At 48.3% G+C, this 12,826-nt stretch overlaps 1 protein-coding gene across 1 annotated transcript in view; it reads left to right on the forward strand.

Moving 5' to 3' along the window:
* The first annotated feature begins 1,219 nt into the window (after positions 1–1,219).
* Positions 1,220–12,826, forward strand: part of KSR1 (kinase suppressor of ras 1) — a 112,910-nt gene continuing 101,303 nt past the window's right edge. Inside the window, exon 1 of the mRNA XM_073315658.1 lies at positions 1,220–1,591. Coding sequence (XP_073171759.1) covers positions 1,388–1,591 — 204 coding nt within the window. The 5' untranslated portion in view covers positions 1,220–1,387. The remainder of the gene's footprint in view (positions 1,592–12,826) is intronic.

Genomic DNA, 12,826 nt, shown 5'->3' on the forward strand with positions numbered 1-12,826 from the left:
AGTGGATTTGGGATTGGGTACTAAGTGCTTTGCTGGACTGAAGCCTAAATATCCTCCTGTTTCTGTGCTTTCACCACTTGGCTATGCTTCCTCTCCTCTTCCCTTCTCTCCATGTTTTTGTTACTCTCCAATTCTGTGGGCTTTAATTTATTAATGACTCTTTCATACTTGGGTCAGATTCTGCATCTGAGCTGCATTCAAAACCTCCTTGTCTTCTATGTAAGCTCCCTGCAAGATCCACTAAGAAACTGTCCATGACTCTCTACTGATATTTACATTGTTTTCCTAATATTCCTTTATGTTTGGTTAGAGCCTGCTTTTATTTTCTTCTTTGTGCTTATGCTGCGGTATTTGTCTTCTAAAAAAAAAGGTATTCATTTAGTTCTCATTAATAATCTTAATCATCTTCCTCCGTCAGCATGCAGTTACATTCTTTCTGAGCACCCAGCTAAGTATCAACCAAAACTGGTACCATTGTGGAGGAATCTGGTTTCTGTTTTGATATTTCGCATGCACATTAGCTTGTGGTCACTATATCAGATATTCAGGATATGAAATCTGTTTTATTTGTAATTGTTATTTATACGGTAGTTCCGGTTGAAATACCAACTGAGCTGCAAACATAGCGTTCCCACAGACCATACCATAATAAAGCTACTTGTAGAATGCTATTCAGTTAAGATTTGAATGAACCCACATGACGCTTGTACTTAAGTGTTTATATTGGCTAAAAGATGTTTACATTAATGCCCACTTCAAATACTAGGCCTGCTCTTATTCTTTACTAAGTAAACATTTATGTTACATAAAACATGTAACTGATTGATTTATGGAACATTTGGGAAAGATAACAGGGATAGCTCAGTGGTTTGGGCATTGGCCTGCTAAACCCAGGGTTGCGAGTTCAATCCTTGAGGGGGCCATTTAGGGCTTGACCCTGCTTTGAGCAGGGGGTTGGACTTGATGATCTCCTGAGGTCCCTTCCAATCTTGATCTTCGGGGGGGAGGGTAACAGAGTCCACTAGCTCCATCCCTGGGTGTGTGTTTATCCGCTTTCCTTGCCCCCCCCCCGTGTAGGGGGGGGGATTTAAAGTGCAACCCCCCCCCCCGCAGTGTTACCCCTTAGCAGCCAGGGCGGCAGCAGGAAAAACTACAAGTCCCGGCGTCCCCGTCGGCCTGACCCTGGCCCCCAGCGGCTATGAAAAGGCTACGAGCGAGGGGAAGGCGAGCAGGAGCCGGCGAGCTCCCCGTGGCGCCGCCGCCGCCGCCCTTGTCCGGCTCTGCGCGCCCGGTCCTGCGCCGGCGGGGGCGGACCCAGCCCCGGCCGGGAAGCCTCCTCGCCCCGGTCTCCTCCCCGGGCGGCCCGCCCCCCCCCCGATGCCGAGGCATGGCTAGCGCTGCGGCCGGGCCGCGGGCGGCCGGGCGGGCGGGGGCGGGCGCGGCGGGAGCCCCGGCCGGCCCGCGGGCCGCCTTGCAGCAGTGCGGGCAGCTGCAGAGCCTCATCGACATCTCGCTGTCCAGCCTGCGCGGCCTCCGCACCAAGTGCGCCGCCTCCAACGACCTCACCCAGCAGGAGATCCGGACCCTGGAGGTACCGAGCCCGGACCCCCCCCGCCCTCCCGGGCCGCCGCTGCAGGGGACTCGCTCCTCCCCGCCCGCCAGCCCTAGAGCAGCTGGGGGGGGGCCCTGAGGGTCAACCCCTCCTTCCTAGCCCTGCAGCCCCTGATGGGGACTCCCCCTCCCTCCCCCCGACAGCACCTGGGGGGGTCTGGTCCCTTAGAGCAACAGCTGGGGGGGGGCACCTACTAGCCCTGCAGCCCCTGGCAGGGACTCCCCCTAACAGCACATGGGGGCCCTGTCCCTTAGAGCAACAGCTGGGGGGGGCACCTACTAGCCCTGCATCCCTTGACAGGGACTGCCCCTGACAGCACCTGGGGGGTCTGGTCCCTTAGAGCAACAGCTGGGGGGGGGCACCTACTAGCCCTGCAGCCCCTGATGGGGACTCCCCCTCCCCCCCCCCCCGACAGCACCTGGGGGGGTCTGGTCCCTTAGAGCAACAGCTGGGGGGGGGCACCTACTAGCCCTGCAGCCCCTGGCAGGGACTCCCCCTAACAGCACATGGGGGCCCTGTCCCTTAGAGCAACAGCTGGGGGGGGGCACCTACTAGCCCTGCATCCCTTGACAGGGACTGCCCCTGACAGCACCTGGGGGGTCTGGTCCCTTAGAGCAACAGCGGGGGGGGCACCTACTAGCCCTGCAGCCCCTGGCAGGGACTGCCCCAACAACACCTGGGGGTCTTGTCCCTTAGAGCAACAGCTGGGGGGGGGGGGCCCTACTAGCCCTGCAGCCCCTGACAGGGACTCCCCCCCCGACAGCTCCTGAGGGCCCTGTCTCTGAGAGCAACAGCTGGTGGGCCCTTAGGCCAGTCCCTCCCCTCCATCTCCCCCCCCCCCATCCAGTTCACTACCCTGCAAACAGTTGGCGAGGACTTGCCCCAGTCCTGTAACAATAGAGGGCCCCCCCTGACAACAACTGTAAGGCATTTCTCTCCCCCCCCCATTCCACCCCATACTACCCTTGAAACAACTAGAGGGGTTTCCTTTTCCTGCTCTCTTTCCCCCCCCCACCTCCCTGCTTTACCAGCTGCTAGGACCTTGGAAGTACAGAGAGCATGGCTATACATCAGGGCACCCACACAACTGGGGGCTCAGCTAGAGTCACCCCTGCACTGATCCGTTTAGTCCTGCACAATCCATGTGACAATAGAGGGGACTCAGTGTCCTCTCCCAGCACCTATGCATTTCCCCAGTCCTATAACACCTCTGTGTGTGTGTGTGTGTGTGTGAATCTTCCCCTTCCTAGCCATGCAAACTGGGGGGGCTCCTTATGGTGGGTGCAAGGATGCCCTTATCTCTCAACATCCTCTTCTGCACTTCCTTATCTTGTATTATAACAGCTGTGGTCTCCCATCAAAAGGCACTCCCTGGATAACTCAGTCTGTGGTTAAATGAGAGCTGAAGGAAGTCATTGGATGATAAAGTTTAATAATAAACTGGAGAGCTGCATGTGGGAGAAGGACTCCCCTTTGGGAAGGTCTAGTTACTAGGATCCCAGGCTTGCTGCTTTAGTTTGCAGGGTTTGCTTGGAGAGTTTGGGGAAACCTGCCTGTTTTGCTTTGTTTTGTTCTTCTAAAACCACTTTCTGAAGCTGGTGGGTAGTAAACATGGGCTCCGAACATCACTGTGGAAGTAGAAGCTGCTGTGGCCTGGGGATGGAAATGGGAATGATGTGAGCATGATTTAGAAAGTCTGTTGGTGGCTGGGACCTCCCACCAGTCAGTTCTGAGGCTTGGAGATACACAAATCTCCCTCTTGCTATCTTCCCCTGACACTCGCTTTTTGTGACTCTCCATTTCCTGCTCTGCATTTTCAAGCCTATCTTTCTATTACTGGCTCCTTTTCACTGATCCTGCTTATTTCTCTCCTGGATAACTCGCAGATAACACCAACCAGTTTAGAAGATAGTTATGTTGTTTAGACAGGTTGTATTAAATTCTTCTTGCTCCCAAACGTGTGACATATTCCCATAACAGGAACTTAATGCTGGATCTTGCCATAGCTTTCGAATGCTGGTGTTTTTTTTGTCTCTTTTTAATGCTGAAACTGCATTTTTTGCCTTGTTCGATGTTTTGGTGTTCTCATATCCAGGAGAAGCAAAACATACTTTTTTTTTTTTTTCTCCATGTGAACTCAGGCTTTTGTTTGTGCTTAGAATAAAGTATTATATTAATGCACTCCAGTGGGCGCTGCTGCTGATGTGGTAGAAACAAAGGTGTGAGTGCTCCCACACGTCTGGAACCTCTAGGAACATCTGTATGAGGCCAGTTATGTGTTAGACGTGCTTTTAAAAACAAGTATCCATGAAGAAGTGAGGTACTTAATAGAATGAGTAGAACAATAGGGGACCGCTCATTAGGGCAATCTGTCCATTCTCTCTCTTTTGCCTCCCCCCAAACAAGGTCTTCAAAAGAAGAGAAAACCAACACTCCTCCTCATGTATCAGCATTGCCTAGATTTTGGTGGGTGTACTCTTGTGCTCAGAACATGCAAAGATCTGCTAATCAGTGTGCTTTGAAAATGACAGGCACAGTACCAAGAAACAGATAATCTAGGAAGAGTTCTAAAGAAACTTCAGTTTGTAGGGAGATGGTGACTTGGCCTCCTGACCTTGACAGGTGAAAACCACTTTCTGGTCCTAAAAAGTTTTGCTTTTGTTTTCTCTCCCTTTGTGTGTGTGACAACTACCCCATATACATGTCTGAATGTCACTTTAAATATTTTACCCACTAAATAACCAAACAGATGTTTCCAGTAGTCATGTATGATAGTGAAATGTGTACTTTGGTAATAAGGCTGTATTTTCTCATTGCTTGGGGGTGTGAGAAACTGATGTGCTATTCAGTGTAAGCACAGTACCTCTGCAGCGCTCCTAGCCAAAGAGAGACATGAGGACTGATACTCCAGGTTCCTCTGCACTTTGTACAATCATCCACCCCTTCTCCCACCTGCTGACCCAGTGTAAAGGAGGAGCAAAAATACTGCAGTTCTGATCTGGTGGCCTTTCATACCCACTTGGCACTTTGTAAATATGCAGGCAACAGAGAATCAAGCTCTGGGTGTCGGAGGTAGTGGCTTTTTGTTTATTATTTTACTTTCAGAGATAATAAAACCAATCATGTTGTGTGTTGACTAGTAGGTGAAGGGGATTCAGCATACTCCATAAACTTGACTAGAAATCAGGGCCTGGACTCTGGAAAGTTTGGCTTGCTGTACGTGTGGGGTCTTGGGCAAGTCACGTAGTGGTTTTGGAGATGACTGTTATTAATAATTTGAATTTCAGTAGTAGTGCCTAGAGCTGCTTGGAATACATTTGACTTTTTGTCAATAAACTGAGCATTGTTTGGCTGGAAATATGAAGTTTTTGGCTGAAAAGCTATTGATGGAAACTCAGACTTTTCCAGAGAAAGCAGACTTTTTTTCCATTTAAACCCCCCCGCCCCGATCTTCCGTCAAAACAGTTTTGACAGAATTATTTAACTAGCCCTAATGGAGACCCCAACGTACTAGGTGCTGTTCACGTATGTAATGAAAAGACAGCCCTGGCTCCATGGAACTTGTCTACGTGGGGAAAGTTGCCTTGGAAGAAGATTGGGTGTGAATTTAAACGAACATAGCCCTACCAGTGTAAGCTTCCATGTGGTCACTCTTATTCTGGAAGAGTACCCGTGTGGGTAGTCACACTGGGTCTTACTACACCAGTGTCACTGGAAAATTTTCCCCTATAGCCAAGCTCAGAGTATGTGATGGAAACTCAACAGGTGGATACAACAAACGGACTGGGATCGGAGAGGGGTGCCGTGGGGAAGGGAGGACACGATTTTGGTTATAAAATGGTGGCTTTTGCAGAAGAAGGGGCTCACTTTCTGAGACCTAATCACTTGGTTGCACTTGTGTAAGTTGAGGGCAGGATTTGGCCCAGTATATTGAAGGCAAAGCTGTCCCTCTTGGGAGCAAGAGGCAGGGGTCGGAGGTGGGGAATGTGAAGTTTGTTTGCTGCCTTCCTGTGTGTGTGCGTTTCCCAAGTGTCCTGTGTTGGCTATGCCGACACTATGAGCTTACAGCGGCACCGATGCTGCTGGGAGACTGCTCGTGTAGCCGCTCTATGCTGAGGGGAGAGAGAGCTCTTCATCAGCCTAATTAAACCACCTCTAATTAGCGGCGGTAGCTGTGTCTGCAGGAGAGCATCTCACACCGACAGAAGTACCGGTGTGGACAGTGCTATGTTGGTGGAACTTATGTCGTTCAGTGTGTGTGAACAGCGCACCCCTCTGAGCGACATAAGTTATACTGACAAGTGCTAGCTTAGTTTCAGTGTTCTATCTTTGTGATTGTGCTCTGGTCCAACCCCCTTCAGTGTTCACGCCTTATTCTGTCAGAGGTACGTAGTACCGCTTAAACTTTCTCCCAGCTGTCTGTTGGCCATCAGGAGCCCCTCAGGTATGTGCGCTCCCATGCTCCCGGATAGAAAGAAGATCTGGAGCAGCGTTCTGTAAGCATTTTCAGGGTGAACAGTAGCAACCTGGGTGGAAAAAATGTTCTAAAATTTGAGAAAATGTATCTAAATGTTTCCAGTATGTTTTCAGAGCTTGTCGCTGGCTGTGTGGTTACTTTTGGCAACTGCTCTCTTGCTTGCACATATTTCTGTTCTAACTGAACAGCTGAACTATATAATATGTAAAGAGCACAAACCCATGCAGCAAAGCACTGAGGCATGTGCTTAAGTCCTACTGGACAGAGCTTAAGCACACAGCTAAAGTAAAATATACCCTTAAGTGCTTTCCTGAGTAGGAATGGACCACTGAATTAAGGCCTCTGCCTTTAGAGATGAGCACTCTGCTCTGACTACTGCAGCATTTCATGGGTAGCATCGGGCCTGATGGCTATAAAGAACACCCAGATTAGCAATGTTTTTACCATGCTGCTTTTTTTTTTTTATTTCGGGATTTGTCGGGAAGCCAAGAGCACAGAGCAGCTCTTGGAAACAGTGTTTTGTGTAGTGCAGAAGATGAATTTTAGATCCGTGGGAACTGCTTGCAGAGAGCATGTGAGTGCAAACCCTTTAGCAAATGAGCTAGCTGCAAAACTTTCTGCTGACAGTGTGGCAAGGCCCTTTGGATGAAGAGTAAGGGGGTTCCCCATAGCATAGATTATGCACTGTTTAGTTTGCCTGTTAGAGTGGATTGTCTGGTGCCACTGAGCCTTGTGTTTTTATTACTGTACATTGTACCCAAAGAATGCTTGAACGGGCTTTCCTTTAACCTGTGCCCTGGTGCATGCCTCACTCCCATTCCCACCCTGATATGTTTATTTTTGTAGTCTACATGGGAGATAAATTAATAAACTGCCATAGGTTTGGGTTAGAGTATTGTTGTCTCCCAATAAAATGAGAGAGACAAGTTGGGTGACCTAATATCTTTTATTGGATCAATTTCTCTTTCACCAACAGAAGTTGGTCCAGTGAAAGATATTACATCACCCACCTTATGTCTCAAATATCCTGGGACCCACAGGGCTAAAAGTACACTTATACAATCAGATGAAAGCACTGTTCTGTCTCTTTGTGTAGATGGAGCCTGACTTTTGAATGTCCCAGTTGTTAAAGCCTCTTTTGTCTGTCCCCAGCCTAGTCTCCTGCACAATTCTTCTGAAGTTTTGCCGTCTGTGATTACAAATGTGGTAGAAGTCTCTGGTCCCTAGAATACAGAAGGAAGGAAGACTGACCTCTGGACTCCCCAGCCTGTGGTGGGTTCTGATCTTGGTTCTGCCTTAGATTTCCTGCCAATCTGAGGCCAAGTCTCCTTAAACCTCAGGGCTTAAGCCAATATATTAGTGACCTGGTGCTGGTGGCAGATTGTCCTACGTTTGCACACTGGAGTGTTCTTGACCTTACTCTGAAGCCTCTGGTTGTAGCTTTTGGGGGAGACCATGTAGTGGGCTATATGGACTGCAGGTCTGATCCAATGTGGCAATCACTGTCTTCACCTCTCTGCCTAGCTGGTGTAAAGGCGCTTCAGAGAGTGATGAATCGGGCCCCTGGTGTGTAACCCCTCCCACCTCATTCTCAAGTTGAATATATAGGGAAGGCTTCTTCCCCTCACTCAAGGTCACTGTATTGTGCTCTAGGCCCTTGGTTGATTCTCTCCCTCCTCACCCCCCCTCTTGGGGGCATGTTAGGGGTGGAGCTGAGGCAGGAGTGGGGTGGGGCCATGGCCCCATGGTGCATACCACTAGGCCATCCTGGTTTGCTCTGCTTACCATGGGAACAGTGGGGACAGGTTGCTGTAACTTAGAGCAGCTCCCTGGGCTGCCTAAGTTACATTGGGGGCTCTCTTGGTTCCTGGGGCAGCCTGGCATCAAGAGGGCACAGAGGTGGCTTAAAGGCACCTTGCCCAAGTCCTCCCTGGGGCTGTGCCTTCAGCTAAGCACCCAGTGGAGGAGCCACCCAGAACCCAGTGCTGATTTCTGTCTGATCCCTCCAAAGTACCTTTACAGCTGTAAATGATCTGCTCAGAGACTCCGCCATAGTGTCTCATTCAGGCTGGGGGTGAATTTATATTGACACGTTTGACAATTAACCAAAAAAGACTTATCTGTCTGCCATTGGTCTCTAACCAGAAAGGAACGCTCTGAGAGCTAAGCTTTCGGGGCGGGTGGGGCAGGAAGGAATTGTGCTAGGAGTTTGAACTTGCAAACTGGAAGCCAGGCCTTTAGCGTAAATAAACTAAAGGTGAGGCTGTATTGTTTGTAAACCTGAACCAACAGGAGCAGTGAATTTTTCATCCCAAACTGCAGCCATGTGTTAATGATGCCTGCTCACTCAAAGCGACTTCCTTTCACATCAGGCCTTATGTAAGAGGGTCTCTTGCTTCCCTTGCTTCGTTTCCCTTTCGGACACGAGTGCCATACACCTTTGAGCCCAAACGGTACCTTTATTTTTGTAATCCCCTCCTCAGAAATTGGGGGTGCCAGTTTTTGGATTTTTAGTTAGTTTCATATGGTCAAATAGCCATTTAGAACCCCCCAAAAGCCTTTGGAAGAGTGGATCTGTTTAAAGCGTCTGGCTGAGGAAAATTACCTGCGACTATAAATGTATAGGCCTGTTCTTCCTTTGCTTCTATTACAACACATCGGTTCACCTGATCTGAGTGTGTCTGTCTGCCCCACTACATTGCCTTTCTACAGACAGCCTCACATTTACACTTAGACTAATTGTTTGTTGCCATAAACAAATCTTCCTAATGTAACATTGGCTTTACTTAATGTAATCAGTATTTTCATGTACCTGAGTGATCAAAAATTGTGTGAAAATTGGCCAGAAAGAAAGTGTCACTTTTGTAAACCTGGGAAACTTTTTTGTAAAATCCAAAAATGAGGAGCCTTGCAGCTATCCCAGAACAGTTTTACTGAAAGGCTGGGGTCAGGCTCTGGCCAACTGTCAGCACAGGAGAAGGAGTTCTGTACAAATGGTGTGGTGATGGGGTAGGCAAAGTTGGGATTGACACACAGTGCTGAAGAAGGGGGAACATAAGAGCGGCCATGCTGGGTCAAACCAAAGGTCCATCTAGCCCAGTATCCTGTCTTCTGACATTAACGCCTTCTTATTGGCCAGACAAGCAAGAACAGCCCAGATGGAATTGTGGGATCGGATTAACAGCACCCAGGCTTGATTAGCCTTCAGAGTAGGATGGGGGCCAGTTTGGGCTGAAGTGAAATCCAAGTTCAAGCCTACACCCTTTCTCAGCAATGCCTGGGTTTAAACCGCTCTCAAGCCTGGATTAGAGGTTTTTCTGTGTGGATGGGTGGGGAGTTAGGGCCAACATCTGAGCTATATCCTGGGCTGACTCTGTAATGAAGACATACAGAGGCTCCCCAGGGTAACTTATACGGCAATCCATTAGTGGCTGTCTCAGCATAGAATAGCTGGAGCACAAATCATTCCCTCTATCCCAGTAAGTCCCACTGTGGGTGAAGTTAAGCCACCTAGGTGTTGGCTTAGCCTCCCTAAAGGAGCTTCAGCAGAGCCTAAAGTTGAGCCCTTTGTTTGCACATGCATTGTTCTGTAGCCAGCAGAAGCAGCTGTTCTATCTCAGGGCCTTTCCTTCTGCCCCTCCACCCCCACGAACATGATACAGTTCTGTGGTGACCTAGAATCCTATTTTCGACGTCTCCAACTCAAGGAATATTTCCAAAATACCTCTGAACAACATACTAATCCACAGAGACCTCCCTACCAACACTACAGAAAGAGGGATTCTAGGTGGACTCCTCCTGAAGGTCGAAACAGCAGACTGGACTTCTACATAGACTGCTTCCGCCGACGTGCACGGGCTGAAATTGTGGAAAAGCAGCATCACTTGCCCCATAACCTCAGCCATGCAGAACACAATGCCATCCACAGCCTCAAACAACTCTGACATCATAATCAAAAAGGCTGACAAAGGAGGTGCTGTTGTCATCATGAATAGGTCGGAATATGAACAAGAGGCTGCTCGGCAGCTCTCCAACACGAGTTTCTACAAGCCATTACCCTATGATCCCACTGAGAGTTACCAAAAGCAACTACAGCATTTGCTCAAGAAACTTCCTGAAAAAGCACAAGATCAAATCCGCACAGACACACCCCTGGAACCCCGACCTGGGATATTCTATCTGCTACCCAAGATCCATAAACCTGGAAATCCTGGGCGCCCCATCATCTCAGGCATTGGCACCCTGACAGCAGGATTGTCTGGCTATGTAGACTCCCTCCTCAGGCCCTACGCTACCAGCACTCCCAGCTACCTTCGAGACACCACTGACTTCCTAAGGAAACTTCAATCCATCGGTGATCTTCCTGATAACACCATCCTGGCCACTATGGATGTAGAAGCCCTCTACACCAACATTCCACACAAAGATGGACTACAAGCCGTCAGGAACACTATCCCCGATAATGTCACGGCTAACCTGGTGGCTGAACTTTGTGACTTTGTCCTTACCCATAACTATTTCACATTTGGGGACAATGTATACCTTCAGATCAGCGGCACTGCTATGGGTACCCGCATGGCCCCACAGTATGCCAACATTTTTATGGCTGATTTAGAACAACGCTTCCTCAGCTCTCGTCCCCTAAAGCCCCTACTCTACTTGCGCTATATTGATGACATCTTCATCATCTGGACCCATGGAAAAGAAGCCCTTGAGGAATTCCACCATGATTTCAACAATTTCCATCCCACCACCAACCTCAGCCTGGTCCAGTCCACACAAGAGATCCACTTCCTGGACACTACAATGCTAATAAACAATGGTCACATAGACACCACCCTATACCGGAAACCTACTGACCGTTATTCCTACCTGCATGCCTCCAGCTTTCACCCTGACCACACCACACGATCCATCGTCTACAGCCAAGCTCTGCGATACAACCACATTTGCTCCAACCCCTCAGACAGAGACAAACACCTACAAGATCTCTATCAAGCTTTCTTACAACTACAATACCCACCTGCAGAAGTAAAGAAACAGATTGATAGACGCAGAAGAGTTCCCAGAAGTTACCTACTACAGGACAGGCCTAACAAAGAAAATAACAGAACGCCACTAGCCGTCACCTTCAGCCCCCAACTAAAACCCCTCCAACGCATTATTAAGGATCTACAGCCTATCCTAAAGGATGACCCAACACTCTCACAAATCTTGGGAGACAGGCCAGTCCTTGCCTACAGACAGCCCCGCAACCTGAAGCAAATACTCACCAACAATCACATACCACACAACAGAACCACTAACCCAGGAACTTATCCTTGCAACAAAGCCTGTTGCCAATTGTGCCCACATATCTATTCAGGGGACACCATCACAAGGCCTAATAACATCAGCCACACTATCAGAGGCTCGTATACCTGCACATCCACCAATGTGATATATGCCATCATGTGCCAGCAATGCCCCTCTGCCATGTACATTGGTCAAACTGGACAGTCTCTACGTAAAAGAATAAATGGACACAAATCAGATGTCAAGAATTATAACATTCATAAACCAGTCGGAGAACACTTCAATCTCTCTGGTCACGCAATCACAGACATGAAGGTCGCTATCTTAAAACAAAAAACTTCAAATCCAGACTCCAGCGAGAAACTGCTGAATTGGAATTCATTTGCAAATTGGATACTATTAATTTAGGCTTAAATAGAGACTGGGAGTGGCTAAGTAATTATGCAAGGTAGCCTGTTTCCTCTTGTTTTTTCCTACCCCCCCCCCCAGATGTTCTGGTTTAACTTGGATTTAAACTTGGAGAGTGGTCAGTTTGGATGAGCTATTACCAGCAGGAGAGTGAGTTTGTGTGTGTATGGGGGTGAGGGGGATGTGAGAACCTGGATTTGTGCTGGAAATGGCCCACCTTAATTATGCACATTGTAGGGAGAATGGTCACTTTGGATGAGCTATTACCAGCAGGATAGTGAGTTTGTGTGTGTGGTTTTTGGGAGGGGGGTGAGAGAACCTGGATTTGTGCAGGAAATGGCCCAACTTTATTATCATGCACATTGTGTAAAGAGTTGTCACTTTGGATGGGCTATCACCAGCAGGAGAGTGAATTTGTGTGGGGGCGTGGAGGGTGAGAAAACCTGGATTTGTGCTGGAAATGGCCCACCTGATGATCACTTTAGATAAGCTATTACCAGCTGGACAATGGGGTGGGAGGAGGTATTTTTTCATATTCTCTGTGTATATATAAAGTCTGCTGCAGTTTCCACGGCATGCATCTGATGAAGTGAGCTGTAGCTCACGAAAGCTCATGCTCAAATAAATTGGTTAGTCTCTAAGGTGCCACAAGTACTCCTTTTCTTTTTTCCAAATTCTTTAGTGGCTAGTAGTGATTCTGATCAGAGCTTGTTCCAGTCTCTTCCCCCCCCCCCCCCAAACTTCTGATTTACACTAGTGTCCAATTCTGTCCTCTGCTTCATTCCTCCAAACCTATTGCTTTGACAGGTGTAACTGAGCTGGTTTTGGTCTGATAGTCAGTCAAGTTCAAAGGTAGCTTATAAGGGCAATTAAAAAGTTCACACTGCATACTAACAGTATAGATTTACAGATATGAGTCAGCCATGCAAGCATGCAGACTTATCACTTCATTGACTTTTGTTCATAAATAGAACATAAAGTATCTTGTAATAGTGTGATGTTAAGGTTGAAAAGACACTTTCAGCATAAACTGT

The sequence above is a fragment of the Lepidochelys kempii genome, chromosome 17 (assembly GCF_965140265.1).
Source record: "Lepidochelys kempii isolate rLepKem1 chromosome 17, rLepKem1.hap2, whole genome shotgun sequence".
NCBI classification, from domain to species: Eukaryota; Metazoa; Chordata; order Testudines; family Cheloniidae; genus Lepidochelys; species Lepidochelys kempii.